Raw genomic sequence first — 22,368 nt, 5'->3', positions numbered from 1 at the left:
AATAAGTAATCTTTTTTTTTTTTAAAGATTTTTATTTATTTGAGAGGTAGAGTCACAGACAGAGAGAGGGAGAGACAGAGAACCATCCATTGGTTCACTCCCCAGACGGCCGCAATGGCTGCAGCCAGGCTGAGCCGGAGCCAGGAGCCAGGAGCTTGTTCCAGTCCTCCCACGTGGGTGCAGGGGCCCAAGGACCTGGGCATCTTCTTCTTCTTTTTTGACAGGCAGAGTGGACAGTGAGAGAGAGACAGAGAGAAAGGTCTTCCTTTTTGCCGTTGGTTCACCCTCCAATGGCTGCTACGGCCGGCGCATCTCGCTGATCCGAAGCCAGGAGCCAGGTGCTTCTCCTGGTCTCCCATGGGGTGCAGGGCCCAAGCACTTGGGCCATCCTCCACTGCCTTCCCGGGCCACAGCAGAGAGCTGGCCTGGAAGAGGGGCAACCAGGACAGGATCAGTGCCCCGACCGGGACTAGAACCCGGTGTGCCGGCGCCACAAGGCGGAGGATTAGCCTGTTAAGCCACGGTGCCGGCCTGACTCGGGCATCTTCTACTGCTTTCCTGGGCCACAGCAGAGAGCTGGATTGGAAGAGGAGCAGCTGGGACTAGAACCTGTGGCCATTTGGGATGCCGGCGCCACAGGTGGAGGATTAACCTAATGCGTCATGGCGCCGCCCCCCTCAAATAAGTAATCTTACCAAAAAGTATTGTGTAGGAGTCAGCACTGTGGAGCGGTGCCTTTGACACTAGCATCCCATGAGTGCCGGTTCAAGTCCCGGCTGCTCTACTTTTGATCCAGCTTCCTGCTAACACACCAGGGAAAGCAACAGAAAATGGCCCAAGAGCATGGAAGCTCACTCTCCCTCTCCAACTCTGCCTTTCAAATAAATAAATCTTTTAAAAAAAAAGTGTGTTTGCCCAAAACCTGTGCCCGTCCTCCAGTCTCCTCTAAGGCGTCCACAGGTGGCTTCTCACACTTCCCACGACGTTCACGCCGTCTGAGTCACTGCTACACGGGCCGTCCACAGGTGGCTTCTCACACTTCCCACGACGTTCACGCCGTCTGAGTCGCTGCTACACGGGCCATCCACAGGTGGCTTCTCACACTTCCCACGACGTTCACGCCGTCTGAGTCGCTGCTACACGGGGCGTCCACAGGTGGCTTCTCACACTTCCCACGACGTTCACGCTGAGTCGCTGCTACACGGGGCTGAGGGACTCGCGGCAGGGACGGGTCGGTACGTGGTCCACACAGGCGCTTTCTTTCCAAACACTCTCCCTCTTGGTTGGCTGAAGTGCAGGCGTGCAGCCCCTGGACATGACAGTCGACTGCAGCAGGTGTCAGGTCAGGGCCCACGAACCGGCCGCACGGCAGCTGACGGGCAGTGACGTGGCTGCGTGGGCCAGCCGCCCCCGGGCAGTGGTGTCCGGAAGCCCCTGGTGGATCCATGCGTGCGCTGGCTCCCCTGCACTCCAGTCACACACAGCCTGGACACGGGCCCCTGCCAAGAGCGCACAGTGCTGCTAGGGCCCGGGGGACCTGACTGCCCCCAGGCACCCCGGTTCTGACGGCCTTCCTCCCCAGGATGGTCACGGCGCCCGGTGCGGCCTGAAGACGGAGTCACACGGCCCCACGCAGTGCTAGTGGGGAGACATCCAGAACACAACTCTTGTGTGCGAGCCGGGTGGGTACAGACTGCGGCGCGGCCGCTTACCCGCCGGGGGCCGTCTGGGCCTCCGCTCCCCACCTGGGAAGATCAGCAGGACACTGAGAAGCCACCTCCCCGTCCTCCCTGTCCTTCCCAGGAGGCCTGCGCTCCACCACGGCCATCGGCTGTCGTCGGAGGCCTCGCTGTGAGCACTGCAGAGCTGTGCGCACGCTCACTGCGCCCTCAGGACCTCCCGCGTGCTCCGCCCGTCTCCGACCGCAGTGGATCTGTCCGTTCCGCTTCTCAGGGCTCTGGATTTCAACAGCTTCTCCATGCGGTCTGTGGACACGGCTTGGGCGTCGGCATCCGTGGTGCCTAAGCCCCGGTGACCTCCCGCTTAACAGGAAGCCCTTGGGGGCTGGAGCTGTGGCAGAGCCTGGGAGCTGGCGCCTGTGATGAGGGCACCCCCATCAGAGCACTGGTTCCAGTCCCGGCTGCTCCGCTTCCAGTCCTGTTCCCTGCTAACGTCCCTGGGAAGGCACTGGGAGATGGCCCGAGCGCTTGGGTCACTGCTGCCCTGCGGGAGACCCAGGAGAAGCTCCCGGCTTTGATCTGGCCCAGCCTTGACTGCTGCAGCTGTTTGGGGGGTGAACCCGTGGACGGAAGATCGTCACTCTGCCTTTCACAGACCAAGTGAGACCGCACAGACCAAGCGAGACCGTTGTTCACCTAACACCTGCAGAGTGCCAGACACGTAGACAGAATTATAAGGCAGACATTGCTCACCGCTCTGCCGGCCAGCATGGGAAGACAGGGCCTCCTGGCACCCACCACAAGCAGGGAGGAGGAGGGCACAGCCCCGGGAGGGGTGGGCTAGGGGACAGCCGGAAAGGACCTGCGGGGCACAGGGAGAACCCTGACGGCCGCACCTCTGCCTTTTACCTTCGACGCTTACACAGCCACATTCTACCTTTACAAGTTAAAACCCAGGGCAGCTCAGCGCAGGCCCTCACCTGCTGGCTAGGACTCCCGCGTGCCCTGTCAGGGGGCCCGGGTTCAACACCTGGCTCTGGCTCCTGGCCGCACCCCTGCCAATGCACACCCTGGGAGGCAGCAATGGGGGCTCCAGGAGGCCCTGTTAACTATGGGGGAGCCACGGCCACGGCCACGGCAGGTACTCGGGGAACGACCTGGGCGGCGCCTGCTCTCTGCCTCTCCGATACACACATTTTCCCCCGATTCTAGAGCATCGTTCTATTCCCAGAAGGGGCAGTCGGGCAAGAGGAGCACGCCTGCTGGGCTGTGAGTGCTGGGTGCTGGCGCTCAGGGGCCACTGCAGAAGGCCGCCCCCGCCCCTCCCCGGCCCACATGTCCTGCTTTCGGCAGCACGAGGCCCGGCCGGCACCATGCCCTTGGACCTGTCAGCCTCCAGAACCCCGAGCCAAGCGGACAGACACCCCAGAGTGAGCGCAGTCGGCCCCAGCAGCAAGACCTCGCTAATGCCCGCGACTGCGGCGACGTGGCCCACTGCGCGCTCCCAGCAGGCACCTCTCATGGCAGGGCCGCGCGCTGCACTCAGACGGGACAGGGCTCCGAGGCAGGCCTGCGGCAGAGCTGGGCTGCTGAGCCCAGGGGGGCTCACGCGCCCTCACGCCTTTCCCGCTGGGCGACACCGGGACTCGAAACACACATCTCTCCCTCGGCTCTCGACCCCGCCACACAAGCGCACGCCCCAGGAGGGGTGGCGAGACCTACCAGTAGGCAGGGTCCTCCTTCAGCACGGCGCTCTCCTTGGGAGACAGGCTGCCCTCGACAATGCGCGTGACGAGCTGGTCAATGGTGCCCACCACCTCGTGACCCGCTCGCTGGGGGACGGCTGCAACACACAGAACGGCTGGTCTGAGCGTGGTGCCCCGCTGTGCCGCGTGCTGGGGCGTGGCCCCGGCCTCCGCAGGCGTGAGCAGCCTGACCCTCGTTCGAAGACCAGCACTGGAAAGAGGAACAGGGTAGTCACGGCAGAAAGCAAATCCGCGGAGCAGCCTCCCCAAGGAGAACACGACAGCCACAGGGGGCGACAGTCACGAGGTCCCGAAGACGGCACAGGACCACGGATGGAGACAGCCTGGGAGAAACAGGGCACCGGCAATGTCCCGCTGTCTCCCACGTTGGGAGCGCAGAACACAGCTACAGAAAGCCACCGAGGTGTGGACCATGTAAAGAGGTATCTAGGTTATGATTTTTGGTGTAAAGGAGGGAGACAAGACAGATACCAGAGTCCCTCACAAACTCTTGGGAAAAGGGGGCGCCGCCAACACGGGGAGGGGGCGCCATCTCCCCCGTGCACAGCGCCGGCCGTGCTGCTGTCACACTGACTCCACGGCGACCTTCTCAAGGGCGGGGAGCAGGGTCTTGCTTCTGGCAGGTCCCTGTCAGGGAGCAGGTGTGGCTGCCTGCCCGTGGTGAGGCCTGGACAGCGCCCGACACCTGTGGGGCTCCCTGAGGGCAGCGGAGGAGCCGCCAAAGTCAGGGGCAAACTGGAGCTCCCGCCCGGGCGGGTACGGCAGAGGCCGAGAGCACAGGGGCATGGGGAGGCGGGGCAGTGCTTCCTTCCTGGCCACAGCAGGGGGAGAGAAGGTGGGGACCACGTGCCGCCCTGGCTGGGAGGAGGTCTGGGCTGAGCGTGTCCACTGGGGGCTGCTGGGTGGGTGGGGAAACCCGCCAGCCAGGGGTTTCCACTCCTGCTTGGCCGTGGCCGTGCCAGCCCCAGCCGGCCAGCACGCCGACTGCTGGTGTTTGCTGTACCTAAGGGAGCTAAGGACCGTCAGCCCAACCAGGAAAGGGCCTGTGTGGCCTGAAGTGAGCCGGCTGCTCCCTGCCGGTCCCGCCGCAGAGCTCAGGCCGGGCTGAGGCCTCCCTGGGAGTCCCATTACCGCAGGACAGGAAGTGCAGGTTTTGTTTTCTGCCCCTGGGGGCCCAGGGACACCTCAGACGGGGGCTGTGACCCGCGCACGGCAGGTACAACCCCCTCGGAGTGCAGGTAAAACTGCCCACAAGCACATGCGAGGCTCCGGCTCTGCCCAACTCCCAGGGGCGCCCGCGATCCCAGGACGTCCAAGGGTCTCTGCCGAGTCCTGACAGGCTCACAGGCGAGCACGGGTGGGCACAGCCAGCTCTCCGTACGCAGGGGCTCTGCGCCTGTCACTCTGCTTCCCACAGCGGGTGAAAACTCTCCAGAGGCAAAGGGCGGTGGGAGGACCCAGGGCAGAGACCCTGAGGGGCGCGACGTAGCACGCCCGGCAGCTTCCCCTGCGTCAGGAGGGGACTGCCAGTCCACAGGGGGACGCCGGGTGCCCGGCTCCATTCTACAGAAGGGCCTGGGGCATCTGAGAGGGTGGGACCAGGAACCAACCCCAGCTCGGCACTGGCCACGGGCTTCTTTCTGGTTGGCTAAAGGACGCGTGTACAAATCTCATTTTTAACAGGAGCCATCACCCAGAATGTGGAAACCCAACCAACCCCCGGCGCCAGACGTGTCCGCAGGCGCCCTTACCGTGGCTCGGAGCGCCCGGAGCCGCGGCCTCCGCTTCAGGCGCCACGGGGACCGTTGCTTTGTCCTCCTCTCGTGCGGGCGCCGGCAGGGTTCTCTTGACCCGGAGTGGGCAGCCGCTGGTCACCAGCCAGGCCTTCAGGTGCTCTATGTACTCGCGCCCGAACAGCGTGGAGTCCTCGAAGTTTGGAAACGCAGCAGGGGAGGGCGCTATGTCCTGCAGGCCGACGGCTTCCAGGATCTTCTCCTGCCGGAAAGACGAGGCCAGGGAGAAGGTCTGGCCGAGCAGGGCCAGGGACTTGCGGCACAGGGAGTTGGTGGTCTCCAGGGCCACGGCCAGGTCCAGGGGGCTGGTGAGGGTCTTCATCTTGACGCTCAGCTCGTAGGCGTTGCAGGCCATGAGCAGGGGTGTGACGCTCTTCAGCAGCCGGTCCTGCAGCCTCATGATGTACTTGTCGAACGGCTTTATGATTTCAAAGAAGCAATTTTTGGTCTTCACAGCACCTTTGTCTAAAAGCATGTTTAAAAACTCATTGTCGACTCGGGGCGTCTTCAAGGCGGAGTGCTTTAAAAATTTGATAGTAAAAAAGCAAAAATCTCTGTGCTCTGGTCGGAGGGAGCATTTGAAGGAGGCGAGCATTTTAGCACAGGTTTCGGTTTCGAGTTCAAAGAGGGTCTGGAAAAGCTGGGAAAACTTCACGTCGTCCTTGATGGTGTGGAAGCCTGCCCACTTGATTATTTCTATCCCGAATCGTGAGAACACGTCGGCCTTATCTATGAGGTCGAAGCCCGTCTTCCTCCGGGACAGCCGGACGTTCTTCAGGTCGAGCCCCAGAGGGATCTTCTGGGCGGGGAACTGCACGTCTCCGGCCGCCGGGCTCGTGCCCAGGGTCACCTCAGGACTGGGGCTGCTTTTCTGGCTTTGGTCCGTGCCCTGAGTTTTGGGGGTACCCCGGTTCATAGCGGGCACTTTTTTTGCGCTCACGTTTCTCAGGCCGACAAGCTTCCCGACGCCCCCCTGGGCTGTGAGCAGGCCCGGAGTCTCCCCTTTTCCTAGGAGGGCACCTTCCTGGTCAACGAGGCTCAGCGCTCGGCCCCTGGCCTGCGTGCCGGCCTCCCCGGGGCGGTCCTTGTCCAGCACCCGGGAGGAGCCGAAGCTCCCCAAGCCCCGGGAGGGCCCGCAGCCAGACTCCTGCGGCCAGGACGCCTGCTGAGCGACCAGGTGGCCCAGGTGCTGCTCCCAGGAGCCTTGGAGTGCCAACTTCCAGTCCTGAACGCGCAAAGTCCCCAGCTTCTGGGGGCCGAACACCTGGTCCTGGGAGTCGGGGTGAGGCAGCTCCAGGTCCCGGCCACACTCTTTGCGGAAGTAGCTGTCCTCAGCGCTGGAGGGGTTGGTGGCCCTGAAGGCAGGCCCCGGGAACACACCGCCTCTCCCCGGGTCTCGGGAGTGTGCCAGGAAGCCGCCAAGGGCGCAGCGGCTGTCGCCGTGAACCTCCTCGAACATCTCAGCTCTGGATCTCGGCACCGCCCTCAGGAGATCTGAAACACAGGACCCGCAGAGAAACACCGAAGCACCTTAGAGCAGAGGCCGCGACCGACCGGCCGTGGGACAGCTGGACACGCCGAGCGCTCCAAGTTCCTACTGGGTGCTCCTAGCTTGCCCAGATTTCAAACATATATGGGGGGAGGGGGAACACCAGCATGGTGGTCTACGGGTTAAACCACTGCCTGTGACGCTGCCATCTGTGTTCGTTTCCCGGCTGCTCCACTTCCCATCCAGCTCCCTGCTAATGATCTGGGAGAAGCAGCGGAAGATGGCCCAAGTGCTTGGGCCCCTGACACCCTCGTGGGAGACCTGGATGCAGCTCCTGGCTTTAGCCTGGCCCACTGTGGCCATCAGGGGAGCGAACAGTGGATGGAAGGTCTCTGTCTCTCCCTCTCTCATTCAAATGAATACACAAATCCTTAAAAAAGCAAGAACCTGTATGGGACATCTCAACACCCGGACCACTGAGCACAGCTGGCCCTCGGTACCCTGCGCTCATCTGGGCTCCGTACAGGCACCCCGGACAGAACCAGCCGTGGACAGGAGTGCACAGAACTGGCCCTTACACAGATCACACACACAGGACAAGGGCGTGCACAGCACTCGCATTGTGCTGGGTGTGATCTAACCCAGAGATTTATACTGGGGAGGGGGGCAGGTGGCAATTTAGCCCCGAAAACTAGACGCCGGGTGAGATGCCTGTGTTCCACTCGAGAATGCCTGGCCCTGCTCCTGACTCTAGCTCCCTGCTCGTGTGCGCGCAGGGGACACCAGTGATGGCCCAGTAACTGCCAGCCCCATGGAAGACCTGGATTGAGTTCCCGGCTCAATCCGAGCCACGGCAGCTATTCTGGGTAGTGAACCCACGGATGGGGGCCGGCGGTGGCAGAGCGCGTAAAGCTGCCACCTGCAGCGCCGGCGTCCCACATGGGTGCCAGTTCAAGTCCCAGCTGCTCCACTTCCCACCCAGCTCCCTGCTAACGGCCCAAGTATTTGGGTCCCTGCCATCCACGGGGGAGACCCAGAAGTTGTTCTTGGCTCCTGGCTCCAGCCTGGCCTGCCCCAGCTGTTGGAGCCATTTGGGGAATGAACTACCATATGGAAGATCTCTCTCTCTCTCTCTGTGACTCTCCTTTCAAATAAATAAATCTTTAAAAAACAAAAAACAACAGGCTGGTGCTGTAGCATAGCAGGCTAAGCCTCCAGCTGCGGTGCTGGCATTCCAGATAGGTGCCTTGTGTCCTGGCTGCTCCACTTCTGGTCCAGCTCTCTGTTTATGGCCTGGGAAAGCAGTGGATGATGGCCCAAGTGCTTGGGCCCTGCACCTGCGTGGGAGACCCAGGAGAAGCTCCTGGCTCCTGACTGGCCCAACTCCAGCCATTTGGGGAGTGAACCAGAGGATGGAAGGTCTATCTCTCTCTCTCTCTCTCTCTCTCTTTGTGACTGTCTCCCCAAAAAATTAAAAAAAAAAAAAAAAATCCCTGTGAGCACAGGGCCAGCAGCTGCCCCGGGAGGGAGGGAGGGAGGGAGGGGTGGCCCTGCCAGCTGGCTGTCGTCACCCCCCCCCCCACAGCCCTAGAGCCACCTGGGTTTACAACCCCTCTGCAGGCCTAGGGGAAGGTGTCTGGGCCTCAAATAGGCTGGACTTCTTACCTGCGACTGGAGCATTCCACAGGACCGCAGTCCTGTCCCACAGCACACGGCAGCCCGCACTGGCTCTCTGGGGAACTGCTGGTGCCCAGCGCCACCAGGAGGCAGGGGCCCTGACACCACTCACCCCAGCCGACCCACAGCCGGCTCAAAGGGGCCAAGCCCCCGCTCTCAGGAGCAGTCAGGCTCCACAGCCACCTGGAGAGAGGCCACGCTGGGAACCGGGCAGTGGCTGCTTCTGTCCCCCAGACGAACGTGGGAAACGGACAGCCGTGCAGAGTGACGTGTCACCGCGGGCAGGCCACACACGTGGTGGGCCCTCAGACCTGTCGTAGGCCTGTCACCCACGTGGCAGACCTAGATTGGGTTCCCGGCCAGGCCCTGGCCCCCGTGGGCATTTAGGGAGGTGGGCAGCGCGTGGGAGCGCTTCCTGTCTCTCTGCTTCTCAGAGGTCAAGACAAACACTAAGGTTGTGGGCGCTCTGCCGTTCACAGGGCGAGGAGACACCCACAGCACAGTGCTCACCCCGCACCGCGTCACGCACTGCCCCCGTGACGGCACCGGCCTCGTGTGTGAACGAACTCCCAGGGGCCAGGCACAGGCGTGGACCACGGACGCACAGGGACAGCAGGGCTCTGTGAGACTTCTCCCGTGGGGCCTCACTTTCCCACTTCCAAATAACAATCTGCGGCCTGGTAAAAACTCCACTGGAAAGGGGCAGGGAGGTGCCGGGGAAGCCAGGCCTCGCGCAAGGCCAAGTGCACCTGTCCACAGGCACCCTGGGCGCCTGCAGGCGCGGCGCGGCCCGGGCGGCAGGCGCTGCTCTGCACACAGGTGTCACGGCCGGGAGGACTCTCCCGGAACTGCCAGGCAACAGACCCAACGCGTCGGCACCAGTGCCTGGTGAGACAAATGCAGCAGACGAAGCGCCACCCACAGACAGGCTGCGCGGGGGGAGCCACGGCAGGAACGGATCGCGCGGCACTGGCCCGGTGCGAGGCGCCAGAGTCCAGAGGTCAGAGGGCAAGAGGCAAAGAGGCGAGAGAAGACCCCAGGGCACCTGCATCCCCAGGCGGGCGAGGCCTGCCCGAGGTCAGGATTTCCAAGGGCCCTTAGAGGACTCTAACGCGCGGCCATGGCAGGAGGCGGCAAGCGGAGAGGGACGGGAGTGAGCGCGGTGTGACGGCGTGACGAGGGCACGCGCGCAGGAGGCGGGGAGCCCGAGCGGATTCTGCACAGGGAACCCCCAGCGCCCTGGTTTACCAGGAGGAGGGAAAGTCTGGCACAGAGCTGGGACGTGGAGAGCGCTTTGTGACAAAGAACATTCCAGAACCACCCAGCCTCCTGCTAGGATTCTTGAGGTAACTGAAAACATTGGTGCTTTCCTCTCTAGGAAAAGATAAACCAAGATTTCAGTCTCCATATAGAAGGGTACTTTGAGAACAGTCAATGGAAAATGGAATAAAAATGTTGATTTTAGTACAAATTAACTGAAACCCATGTACAGAGTCTTCCATAAGTTCATGGAAAATGTGTATTACAGGGGCTGGCATCCCGTGTGGGTGACAGCTGGAGTCCCGGCTGCTCCACTTCCAGTCCAGCTCTCTGCTGTGGCCTGGGAAAGCAGTGGAGGATGGCCCAGGTCCTTGGGCCCTGCACCCGCATGGGAGACCCAGAGGAAACTCCTGGCTTCGGATCAGCTCAGCTCTGGCTTGTAGCCATCTGGGGAGTGAACCAGTGGATGGAAGACACCTCTCTCTCTCTCTCTCTCTCTGTAACTCTTTCAAATAAATAAATTTTGTACAGAATGCATACTATGGAAAAACAGCATGGACGCCAAAGGTTTTGAGTACAAAAAAAAAAGCATCTTTGTAACTTCATTTCTCCATGCATTTTTAAAATAAGATTTTGTATTTGAAAGCGGTGGAGGGGGAGAGATTGAGACAGTCTTCCACCCACTGGTTCCCTCTCCAAATGGCTTTGACAGCTGCGGCTGGGCCAGGAGCCTGGAGCTCCACCCTGGTCTCCTCTATGGGCGGCAGCGTCCCACCGCTTTCCCAGCCCATCAGCAGGCAGCTGGGTGAGAAGCCGAGCGGCTGCGGCTAGAACCGGTGCTGCCACGGGACGCAGGCTTCCCAAGCGGCGGCTGGACCCGCTGAGCCACCGCACCGGCTCCTCCGTGAGGCTGCGAGGCGCGCTGACGCAGCACGCACCACTCAAACAACGGCCCCCACCTGAGCAGTGCGGAAGCCCCGCCCCTCAGACGTCTTCTGCCCCTCTCTGTGCTCCCAGCCCCACCCCGCCACGCTGCGCTGGCTCAGCTGGGAGAGGGTGCAGAGCTGCCCCCCCCAGGGCGGGGCCCACGCCCTCCTCCAGGCCAGCTGAGGCTCCCCGGGGAAGGCACCTGTGAACCTGAGTCCTGGGGCCGGAGGGAACTCCCCAGGCAGGGCGGCGACCCAGGATGTGAGGCCCAGGGCGGGCACGAGGGGCTGGACCCCGCGGGCACCGTGTGGCTGACCTCCCAAAGGCGATGCTTTCGGGCAGGGCCCACAGCCGCCTCCCCCCACGCCCAGCACCTCCCTGTCTGGCGCGCACAGTCCGCGGCCGGCTGGGGAGCCTGGGGCGGCTGGCGCTACCACCTGGGGGGGGGGGCGACAGAGCCCGACGCACCCGCGCCAGCACCGGGAGACTGAGTCCAGAACCTGTCCTTCCTGGAGGGGAGGGGCTCCCGGCGCCACCGACGCTGCCCTTTGCAGGAGGATCTGAGTGGCAGGTGTGCCCGGAGGGAACCTGATCTCTCCGTGAATAAGAAAATTAGGGCACAGGCATGGGCGTCTGTCTCCCGGGATGCCTGCGGCCCGCACCCCACGCCGGAGCGCCTGGGGTCAAGTCCCGGCTCGGTTTCTCACCCCAGCTCCCTGCGCACTTGGGGGGGGGGGGGCAGCAGGTGACGCTCCAGTCCTTGAGCCCCTGCCGCCCACGCGGGAGACCCGGATGGAGTCCCGGCTCCCGCCTGGCCCAGCCCCGGCCGCCGTGGGCATTTCGGGGCTGAACCAGCCGATGGCCATCTCTGCCTCTCGGGGGCATCCAAGTTACCTAACGAACAACCGACAGGCGGCGATCCAGGCCCCGAGAACCCAGCCGGGAGCGCCCCGCTCTCCCGGCCGCTCCGGTTTACCTTGCGGCTTAAACCCCAGAGCTTCGCCCACGGCCTCGGCGCCGGCGTCCGCGTGATACCGGGTCGCTTTTTCTTGCAGCACAGCACCGAGCGTCTCCTGTGTAATCCGCCTCGCTGTCATGTTGTTCTGCGCTCTGGCGAGATGGGGGGGGGGGAGACAGGGTGAGGACCACTCCGGCTGGGGGGGCTCGCTCTCCCACCTAATCCCCAGGGGACACTAATCCCTGCTCCGGGGGGGGGGGCCGCAGGTGTGTGCTGGCGGGCGGGGCTCACCGGGGGGGTGGCCCTCACAGATACGACCCCGGGCGCCTCGGTTCTCCCTATCCGTGCAATGGGCCGCTGAGCGGGGCAGGGGGCGGGCCCCGGCCAGGCCGCCGTTACACGGCCCCGCGCGCAGGCGGAATGAATGAACCAGGGGCCCGGGGAACCCCTTCGGGCGCGACCCGCCTCCTCCGGGCTTTCGGGGGCGAAGAAAAAAAAAGGGGCGCCCGGCCCCCCCCCCCGAGCCCGCCGCCCCCCACTCCCCAGGCCTACCCGGCCGGGCCGCGGCGGCCATCGCAGCCCCCGCCAAGACCGAGCCCGAGCACCCGCGCCCCGCGCCCGGGAGCCACCCACCCACCGCGCCGGGGCCGGGCCTCACCCCGAGACCACCGCGCGCGGAGCCGCCCCCGCCGCCGCCTCGGGTCCCTCACCCGCCGCCGCCACCGCCCCGCGAGGCGGGGACATGCAAATGAGCCAACGGTCTCCGCAGCGCCGCGCCGCGCAGGCGCAGGCCGCCGCCGAGCCCTTGTGCGCAGGCGCAGGCCGCGGCCGCCGGGCCCTCTTGCGCAGGCGCGCTGCCCGCTTCTTCGGGGCGGACGCTCCCCAGGCGAAAGATTTCGCTTACCCGGGGCCGACGACCACGGTGAGCGGTCTGGGAAAAAAAACGGCAGAGACGCCGCCGACGCGCTCTAGGTGGCTTTCTTCGCTCGCCCAGTGCTCGTGGTCACCTCTGGTTATCCCGGGAGCTGGCCCGGGGCGGGGGGCTGAGGGGCGCCCAGCCGAGGCGGCGCCACTGCGCCTGCGCACCTGCGCGCGTACGGCGGCCGGGAGGGGCCAGAGGCGGCGGCGCCGGTGACAGCCGCGAGCCGCACCTGCTCCCCACGTGGCGGCGAGGACCGGGTGAGACGCAGCGGCCGCCGAGCCCCGTCGCGCGCGGAGGGGGCGGTGGGCGCCGCGGAGTCGGGCTAGTGGCTGGCGCGACCTTTAGGGACTTGGTTTTGGAAAACGGAAAAAAGAAAAAAATCTTACAGAAGCCTCTGGGGGACAAAATGCCCCGTGTCCCTGGCCTTTGCTTTTTTTTTTTTTTTTTTCCCATGCATCTTTTTTTTCCCCATTCATTCAATACCTCTGTACCGAGCGCCGCCTGCTTGTCGGGCCCGGTGCTAGGCAGTGGGTGCAAGGAGGTGAGGCTGTACAAGGCAAATAAGTGAATGGTTGATGTCGCCCTAGTAATAATTAATAATAATAATAATAATAATGGATGAGATAGGATAACGGGGTCAGCTTTAACCACCGCGGGCTTTTTAAAGTTTAATTATTATTTATCTGAAAGGCAGAGCGACACAGACAGATACAGAGAGAGCTCTTCCATTTCTGATTTGCTCCTTAAATGGCCACGACGGCCGGGACTTTGCCAGGCCAAAACCAGGAGCCAGGAGCTCCATCCAGGTCTCCCACGTGGCTGGCAGCGGCCCAGCTGGCTTCCCCGGGGTGTGCATTAGCAGGGAGCTGCATCGGAGGGAGGTGCATGGGGCCAGGGGGCTGAGGCCAAAGAACCTGGGCGCGGGCTGAGTGACCGGCAGCCGGGAGGGCTGGCGCGAGCCGCACCGGTGGCACTGGGCTGGATGGAGTGGGGGTGGGGGGCAGGCGTGAGGACGCTCCCCTGCGAGCCGGCGGGAACAGCGTCCTCACCGTGGCCCCGGGTGCCACCACCCTGGGGTCCCCTTTACCTGGAAACCGGGAATCCTGACTTCCTTCCCCTCTGACCTGGGGGATCCTTTGCAGCCCTTAGCTTGGCTAAGTCTGGAGCAGACAGCAGGGCAGGCGGTTTCCCCGCCCAGGAGATGTCAGCGGAGGTGGGTGGTGGGAGCAAGGCAGAGCGGGTGGGGCAGGCTCGGAGACAGGGTGCCCAGGCGCCCAGACCGGGGACGCAAGGTCACGCGGTTACGTGTAGCGCGTACACCGGGCGGCCGGCTCAGCCGAGAGCCGAGAGCTGAGCGTGGGGCTTGTAAGGGAAAGGGGTCCCATTCTTCCCCTCCCCCGCCTCCAGGACGGAGGCTGAGTGTGAACTGGGGGAGACTCCTCCCCAGGGTTCACTGCTCGGCGCTGTCGGACTGGCACCAGGCAGGGGAGCCTCCCCTAGGGCGCCGGCCCCGGAGGAAGGCTGTAGCCCATTTGGTGCTGGGGAGAGAGGATTCTGGGAAGCTTTCCTTGGGGGGCGCTGAGACCACCTGGGCAGGACTTGGAAGTGTAGAATCCTGTGCTGCTTCCGAGGTGATGTTCAACTCAGGCCCCTCTGGTACGCGTGGGCTAATTTCTTTTTTTTTAATTATTTTTTAATTTTTTTAAATTGTTTTTTATTTTTGACAGGCAGAGTGGACAGTGAGAGAGAGACAGAGAGAAAGGTCTTCCTTTTGCCATTGGTTCACCCTCCAATGGCCGCCGCGGTAGGCGCGCTGCGTCCTGCGCACAGCGCTGATCCGAAGGCAGGAGCCAGGTGCTTCTCCTGGTCTCCCATGGGGTGCAGGGCCCAAGCACTTGGGCCATCCTCCACTGCACTCCCTGGCCACAGCAGAGAGCTGGCCTGGAAGAGGGGCAACCGGGACAGGATCGGTGCCCCGACCGGGACTAGAACCCGGTGTGCCGGCGCCGCAAGGCAGAGGATTAGCCTAGTGAGCCGTGGCGCCGGCCGTGGGCTAATTTCTAACCTCTTACGTAACAGAGTGATGCTCCCCCCTCCCCTCCAAACCACCTCTTTTTGAAAGTTTTATGGGGCCCGGCTCTGTGGCACAGTGGGTAAAGCCGTTGCCTGCAGTGTCGGCATCCCATAGGGGCACCGGTTCGAGTCCCTGCTGCTCCACTTCCTATCCAGCTCTCTGCTATGGCCTGGGAAAGCAGAAGATGGCCCAGGTCCTTGGGCCTCTCCACGTGGGTGCAAGGGACCCAAGGACTTGGACTGTCACTGCTGCCTCCCCCCCACCCCCCCACCCCCGAGCGTTATCAGGGAGCCAGATAGGACACAGAGCTGCAGAGGGCGTCGCGAGCCGCGTCTCTACCACGCCCCAAGCACCTGCCCCTGTCTGCACTTTGAGACCCTAAGGGGTGTTGGGGCGTCACCCTTTCCTGAGACTCCGCCCCCACAGGGGCTCCCCGGGTAGCGGCCAGGCCCCGCCCCTGCCACGCTGAGGCTCCCACTCGCCCCGACTTCTCAGCTCTCGAGTGGCCGGCGGCAGCGCCAGCATCCTCGCCGGCGACCATGGCCTCCAGGTGCATCAGCCAGGAGACCTTCGACGCCGCCGTGCGCGAGAACATCGAGGAGTTTGCCATGGGGCCCGAGGAGGCGCTGAAGGAGGCCGTGGAGCAGTTTGAATCCCAAGGTGGGCGGTGCTGTGGGAGGCCCCATCCTGCTCTGCCCCGCCCCCCTGGTGCCCGGTGGGCAGTGGTCGGGGACCCTGCCGGCCACCACAGAGACCCCCCAGGGCTCAACAGCGGGCAGGGCTTGCCCTCAGGGAGAGGCGGGGAGCTGGGAGTGAGCACCCCACCCTCCCTCCTCCTGCCCCCAACTTTGAGCCCAGCTCCCCGTCGTGTGAGCCAGTCCCAAGCTGGAGGGCACGGGGAGGGGGGCGGTCCAGCCTCAGCGGTCAGCCTCAGGGCACAGAGCGGTGTGGACGTGTGGATGCAGTGGGGGCTGCCCCGGGGAGCAGGGATGCAGCCAGGTGGGCGTGCTGGGCTCTGGGGGGGTCTCCTCTCTGCCCCCCCAGGCAGACGACCCGCCCACTGCTATCGCTAGGTGGCCGGCGGCTGTGATTGGCGGCCTGGCCCACCGGTGGGGCCTCCGCGTTGTGATTGGCGGCCTGGCCACCAGGGGGTGGTGCCAGCAGGAGGGACGGAGGAGCTGTCCCCTGGATGGACTCCGCCCCTCGCCCTCCCCACAGGGGTGGACCTGAGCAACATCGTGAAGGTGGCACCGAAGCTGTCTGCAGACGGACTCCAGGAGCCCACCCACGAAGTCCTGAGGGTGAGTCCCGGGCACGGTCTGGGGGCGGGGCCCAGGTGCCCCCTGCCCGGCTTTGCAGCAGGGGCCCCTGAGTCCACGTCCAGGGGCCTCACAGCCTCTTGGGGGCCGCTGGGCTCTGCAGGCCACACGTGCCCTGAGGCGGGGCCGGCGGTGCGCTCCTGGTTGAGCCAGTGCCGGGAGCCAGGGTCAAGGGCGCCACAGAGGAGCCTGTGCCTCCCAGAGAGAGATGGGCGGCCGTCAGGAGGTCACAGTAAGGCCGGCACTTCTTGAAAAATTAACACTTGTTTTCGTCTTATTTGAGAGGCAGAGGGAGACAGAGACAGACACATCTTCCATGCTGGTTCATTCCCCCCAGTGCTGGCCGGACAGAATCCGGGAGCCGGGAGGCCGCCCAGGTCTCCCACGTGGGTGGTAGGGATCCAGTTACCTGAGCCGCCTCCCGGGTGGCAGGAAGTTGAATTAGAAGCAAAGGAGCTGAGACAGAAACCCTGGCGCTGACAGGGGACGCAGGCATCCCAGGCTGTGCCAAGCGCCTGCCCCGGCTGCCGGTTTTGAAGTCAGGTTGTTGATGGGGTTGCCGGAGTTCCTTACAGCTAAGCCGATGTCTGAAGTTCAAGGCTCCTTAAAGTACAGGGTGTGAGAAACAGCTGGAACTCCCCCCCCCCCCGCCACTTCTTCTGCTGCAGGCCCAGGTCCCAGGGAGGGGGACCCCACGGAGTGCTGGCGCTGTTGCTGGGACCCTGGGCTTCTCCAAGCTGAGCTGATGCTGAGGTCTCTCCCGTGTGTCCCAGGCCCTGGACGACCTGCGGGAGTCTCTGAGCTGCTCCCGCCCACTGGAGGTGGCCGCCCACCTCAGCCAGTTTTGCGATCAGTGCAAGCAACACAAGGGCAGCCGCTTCCTGGCAGCCCAGAAGGGCGCCTACCCCACCGTCCTTGCCGCCTGCAAGCTGGCTGCGGCCGGCGACGCAAACCTCCTGCTCCCGGCCCTCAACGCCCTCTCGGCCCTGACGGATGGCCAGCCTGACCTCCTGGACACCCAGGGCCTGCAGCTGCTGGTGGCCACGCTGGCCCAGAATGCCGACGCGGCCGACCCCACCTGCTCGGGGATCCGCTGCGTGCGCCACGCCTGCCTGAAGCATGAGCAGAACCGGCAGGGCCTGGTGAAGGCCGGCGTGCTGCCCCTGCTCACCGGGGCCATCGCCCGGCACGGCGGCCACGCCGGCGTGGTCAGGGAGGCCTGCTGGGCCCTGCGTGCCGTGACCTTGGACGACGACATCCGTGTGCCCTTCGGCCGCGCCCACGACCACGCCAGGATGATCGTGCAGGAGCACGGAGGCTTGAAGGTGCTCATCGAGGCCGCCAAAGGTAGGAGCGGGGCTGGCGGGAGCCAGCCGAGACCCACCGTAGCCCGGCACACGGCAGCCCTGGCGGAGAGACCCGTGTGCCAGGCTCTGGGGCCGCCCGCCGTGTCCGCCCACGCTGGCCCAGGGTGGAGCACAGGGAGCCCCCCAGCGGGAGATAAGAGGAGTGGGGGCCCTGAGGCCCTCGGCACGGCAGGGTCCCAGGGAGGCCCACACTTGCCATCTTTCTTGGTCATGAATTCTCACGCCGATCTGGCCACGGGCGGTCACCCTGTTGACCTTTGGGCCCTAAAGCCTGTCCCCACCCCCTCCCCCACCCTGCTCATCCACTGCGCCCAAGCGAAAAGGCCTGACCAAGGTCCAGCACGCACAACGCACTAGAAGAGGGAGCTCCCCTCCCCTGGCCGCCCCGTGGCCCTGCCTCCAGGGCCAGGCCCCTGTGTGCGATTCCAGCTCTATGTGCCAGAGACGCCGACCCTCCTCAGCGTCCCCCCGGGCCTCCAGAGGCGCTGGAAGGGGTTCCTGCCCCTCTGCTGACTCTCCGTGGCCGCACAGTCCGCCAGGCCCCCGGGGCAGGACGAGGGCTGTGTGCGTAGGTGGAGGGAGGGAGGTTTAAAAATTTATTTATTGGGACCAGCGCTGTGCGTAGTAGTTTAAGCCTCTGCCTGCAGCGCCAGCATCCCATGTGAGCACCGGTTCGAGTCCCAGCTGCTCCTCTTCCGATCCAGCTCTCTGCTATGGCCTGGGAAAGCAGTGGAGGATGGCCCACTGCTTGGGCCCCTGCACGCACATGGGAGAGCCAGAAGAAGCTCCTGGCTCCTGGCTTTATATCAGCAGCATAAATAAAGAGATTTTGCTTATTTGTTTGAGAGGCAGAATTACAGTAAGAGAGAGGAAGAGAGAGCGATAACATCTTCCATCCACTGGGTTTGCTCCCCAAATGGTTGCAACGGCCAGGGCTGGGCCAGGCCAAAGCCAGGAGCCAGGAGCTCCATCCGGGTCTCCCTGTGGGTGGCAGGGGCCCAAGCACTGGGGCCATCGTCCACTGCCTTCCCAGATGCATTGGCGGGGAGCTGGATCGGAAGTGGAGCAGCCGGGACTGGAGCTGACGCTCCTATGGGACGCCAGTGTCGTGGGCAGCAGCTTCACCCCCTGGGCCACGACACCAGCCCCACAGATTATTAGTATTAGCATCAGTATTGTTTTTGGCACCATCGTGGTTTCTTCCCCTCTGCTGGTCTGGAATGCATTTGGTGGGGTTGGGTGGAGGCGGATGCTCTCCCACCTCTCTTGGCAGCCAACAGGGGGCACCAGAGGCCCAGGAAGCCCTCAGTGGCCCCTGGGGGTCCCTGGGGTCTTTGCCCTGTGCCCGCTGGCGTCGGGTCCCGGGGTCCCAGCCATGACCCCCGTGTCCCCCGCAGCGTTCCCCGACGACCCCGGCGTCCTGAGCGAGCTCTGCAGCACCCTGTCGCGCCTGGCCGTGCGCAACGAATTCTGCCAGGAGATTGTGGACCTCGGGGGCCTCGCCATGCTGGTGACGCTGCTGGCCGACGGCAGCGACCACCAGGTGGGGCCCCTGGAGCCGGCGCGGGGTGCACGGGTCCCCTGGCCACCCCCTCCCCGCTCACGCCCCCCTAGTCCCGGCCAGCAGGCCAAGCACGGGCCAAGCTAGCCGGCTCTGGGTGCTGACACTGGAAGCCGAGTGCAAGTGACCCGGAGCTCACAGGGGCAGCGAACAGTAGCAGGAAACAAGCCCCTCCCCCACCCCTCCCCCTCCCCACCCCTCCCCCCAGCCCCCGAACCTGTGTGTTTTCTTGTGGGACTGGAAGGACCCGTGTGAGACCTGTTGGCCGGGGCCAGGCCAAACCCTGCCTTGTGATACTTGGGCGAAGCCCCAGCCCTCAGGACCCCAGGCCTAGGACAGGGCAGGGCCCCCCGCCCATCCTTCCTTGCTCTGTTTGATTTCTCAGGTTTTGTCCGTATTTATTTTCATTTTATTTGAAAGGCAGAGAGACAGACAGATCTCCCATCCACTGGTTCACTCCCCAAATGCCCACTGCAGCCAGGAACCCAGGGACCCGAGCCCTTGGGCCACCCCTGCTGTGCCCCGAGTGATCGCAAGCAGAGTAGCTGGGACTTGCACCAGCACTCCAGTGTGGGATGCAGGCGCCCCACGTGGCCACCTAACTGCAGAGCCAAACACCGCCCCTCTTATCTTCTAAAATCTTATTCATTTCTTTGGGAGGCAGAGAGAGAGACAGATAAAGACGGCGCTTCCGTCTGCTGGTTCACCCCCTAATGCCCACAGGACTGGGCCGGGCCAAAGCCGGGAGCCAGAACACAGGCTCCCACACGGGAGGCAGGAGCCCGAGTACTTGGGCCATCACAGCTGCCCCCCAGGATGGAGTCAGGAGCCGGAGCCAGGAATTGAACCCAGGTACCCCGAGGTGGGCCGTGGCCTCTTAACTGCTGCGCTAACGCCCACTCCTCACTCCTGCGAATGCGCAGCCTCTCCGTGGGTGCGGCCACAGGAAAGCCCCCAGGGGTGCCTGGCCTCTGGCAGCCCTGAGCCCGGCCGGTGACGTCTTGCTTGTTTCTGGGACAGTCGTGGGCTGGGGCTGCGGGTGGGCGGTTCTCGGCTCAAGACGGTTAGTGCCAGGGGTCCATACATCCCGGGGCAGGGAGTCAGGCTGCCCCAAATGACACAGAACCCCGGCGCCCACCTCCCTCGGCCTCCCCTCCAGCTCCGCGGTCAGAGGCTGCCCTTGGGCCTCAGGCCGCAAAGCCCCCCCAGTGCACGGTTCCCGGGGAAGGGGCCTGCCCCGGGCTGACCACCCTCGGCCTCCCGTGCAGGATCTGGTGAAGCACGCGCTGAGCGCCCTGCGGGCCATCGCGGGCAATGACGACGTAAAGGACGCCATCGTGCGCGCCGGCGGCACCGCGTCCATCGTGGCTGCCATGACCCGGCACCTGGCCAGCCCCCAGGTACCTGCCTCGGGGGGCCTGCAGGGTGGGGCGCTGCCTGGGGTCCCGCCCACTCCCGCACCCGCAGGGGGCCCTTTCTCCTGTCCTCAGGCAGGGCCAGGGCCACTGGCTCTCGTGCTGACCCAGCGTGGGCGTGACCTCGGGCCCCCGGAGGTCATTGCCGGCACCCCGGGAATCCGACCGGGGCGGGTGCTCGTCACCCTGCCACCGCCAGGGGACCCGCCGAGGGGGGCCGCGGGGTGCTGGGAGGAGGCGGGGTCCCAGCCATGCCGTGACCGGCCCCGCAGGTGTGTGAGCAGAGCTGCGCGGCCCTGTGTGTGCTGGCCCTGCGCAAGCCGGAGAACAGCCGGGTCATCGTGGAGGGCGGCGGGGCCCTGGCGGCGCTGCGGGCCATGAAGGCGCACCCACAGGAGGCCGGCGTACAGGTGCGTGGGGGGCGTGGCTTGCAATGGGGGGTGGGGGGGAGGTGAGGGGCGCAGGCAGGGAGCAGGGTGCAGTCCCACCCTGGCCCGAGCCCCCTGGGGTCTCCTCCCTTCCCACCCGTAAAATGGGCAGAACCCGCCCGGAGCTGCCTGCATCTAACCTCCCGTCTTTATATATGTGGTTAATTTTTATCTGCTTATTTTCGTTTTATTTGAGAGAGAGAGAGATCTTCCACCCATTGTGTCACTCCCCAGATGCCCACAAGAGCTAGAACCGGGCTGAGCGGAAGCCCAGAGCGGGGAGCCCAATCCGGGTCTCCCGCGTGAGTGACAGGCACCCAGCTACTTGAAGACTCACCGCTGCCTCCCAGGAAACTGGAATCGGGAGTGGGGCCAGGGTTCCGACCCAGGCCCTCCGATACGGGGTGCAGGCATCCCAGATGGCGCCTGAGCCCTGGCCCAGCGATGCCCCCACCTACAGACCCGTCCTCGGCAGGGTTCCCCACCCGTGCAGTGTGCCCACGTGGTGTGAGGTGCCGTGGATTGGCCGCAGGTGCACACGGGCCCTCGGAGGGGACCTGAGCGTCTGTGGACTCGGGTGTCCGTGGGGGGTCCTGGACCCGTCCCCAGAGGGTACCGAGGGGTGACCGTCACACAACTCCCCTCCTCCCACGGCCTTGCCCAGCTCAGCGCCAGCCTGCAGGGACCTTGGGCTCCCGAGAGCCCCACACCCCTGCCCCCGGGTCAGTCCCAGGCGTTTCCCTGCTGGGAGATGAGGCCGTGGGCTCCACCTCCCGGGGCCCCTGAGAGGCCGGGGTGAGGATCCCGGGGTCAGAGTGGGCCGCCCTCAGCGCGCGCTGCCACTGTCTCCCCCAGAAACAAGCCTGCATGCTGATCCGCAACCTGGTGGCCCGCAGCCAGGCCTTCTCCAAGCCCATCCTGGAGCTGGGGGCCGAGACGCTCATCGCCCAGGCCCGGGCGGCCCACCGGGACTGCGAGGACGTGGCCAAGGCCGCCCTGCGGGACCTGGGCTGCCACGTGCAGCTGCGGGAGCTGTGGACCGGCCAGAAGGGCAACCTGGCGCCGTGACCGGGGCGGGTCCTGCTGCTCCCCCAAGTCCACCCCCTGCCCCACCCCTGCAGCGAGATGTTTCTGGAAGGAATCTGGCTCTGTGGGGGCGTCTCCGGCTGGCAGCAGCCCCTGGGCCGGCATCCCCCCGCACCCCCCCCCCCGCCCTTCTCATCTCCTGCGGACAGGGGGCCGCCCCGCTGCCCCCTGCCCAGTCTCAGAGCCGGGCTGGCATTCTGGCACCTGTTCCCACGACTCCAGGCCGCTGCTCCCCACTGTCCTCATCTGTAAGATGGGTCTCAGACGCCTCGCTCTGCTGGCCAGGAGGCAGGGAGCAGGCTCATCTGTGTCTGGGGTCTGGGCATGGGAAGGGGCGGATGCCGTGGCGTAGGGGGCTAAGCCTCCGCCTGCAGAGCGGCATCGCATAGGGCGCTGGTTCTAGTCCCGGCTGCTCCTCTTCCGATCCAGCTCTCTGCTATGGCCTGGGAAAGCAGTAGAAGATGGCCCAAGTCCTTGGGCCCCTGCACCTGCGTGGGAGACCCAGAGGAAGCTCCTGGCTCCTGGCTTCTGATCAGCCCAGCTCTGGCCATTGAGGCCATTTGGGGATTGAATCAGTGGATGGAAGACCTCCCTCTCTCTGTAACTCTGCCTCAAATAAATAAATAAATCTTAAAGGAAAAAAAAAA

General features: G+C 64.6%; 2 protein-coding genes across 7 annotated transcripts in view; one reads left to right on the top strand and one right to left on the bottom strand.

Annotated features, from left to right (window-relative positions):
- SUGP2 (SURP and G-patch domain containing 2) overlaps positions 1–12,617 on the bottom strand; it is a 26,108-nt gene extending 13,491 nt beyond the window's left edge. For 3 of the 5 annotated variants that reach the window (XM_062179197.1, XM_062179200.1, XM_062179201.1), the window contains exons 1-4: positions 12,454–12,617; positions 11,568–11,701; positions 5,197–6,732; positions 3,402–3,522 (exon numbers count right to left, since the gene is read on the bottom strand). In XM_062179197.1, coding sequence (XP_062035181.1) covers positions 3,402–3,522; positions 5,197–6,732; positions 11,568–11,688 — 1,778 coding nt within the window. In that variant the 5' untranslated portion in view covers positions 11,689–11,701; positions 12,454–12,617. Of the gene's footprint in view, positions 1–3,401; positions 3,523–5,196; positions 6,733–11,567; positions 11,702–12,207; positions 12,328–12,453 lie in introns of those variants that run through there. The other 2 variants (XM_062179199.1, XM_062179198.1) reach the window with 2 other exon arrangements.
- ARMC6 (armadillo repeat containing 6) lies at positions 12,388–22,368 on the top strand. Of its 2 annotated transcripts, none has more exons than XM_062179203.1 (8): positions 12,388–12,471; positions 15,041–15,205; positions 15,764–15,846; positions 16,638–17,211; positions 18,629–18,774; positions 20,061–20,192; positions 20,480–20,617; positions 21,491–22,368. In XM_062179203.1, the coding sequence occupies exons 2-8, from the start codon at positions 15,085–15,087 to the stop codon at positions 21,701–21,703; spliced, it is 1,407 nt and encodes a 468-aa protein (XP_062035187.1). In that variant the 5' UTR covers positions 12,388–12,471; positions 15,041–15,084; the 3' UTR covers positions 21,704–22,368. The 2 variants fall into 2 exon arrangements, with proteins under 2 accessions (XP_062035187.1, XP_062035186.1); XM_062179202.1 differs by lacking the exon at positions 12,388–12,471 and adding an exon at positions 12,658–12,728.

This window comes from Lepus europaeus, chromosome 20 (assembly GCF_033115175.1).
Source record: "Lepus europaeus isolate LE1 chromosome 20, mLepTim1.pri, whole genome shotgun sequence".
NCBI lineage: Eukaryota > Metazoa > Chordata > Mammalia > Lagomorpha > Leporidae > Lepus > Lepus europaeus.
This window is presented reverse-complemented; position numbering and strand designations above follow the sequence as displayed.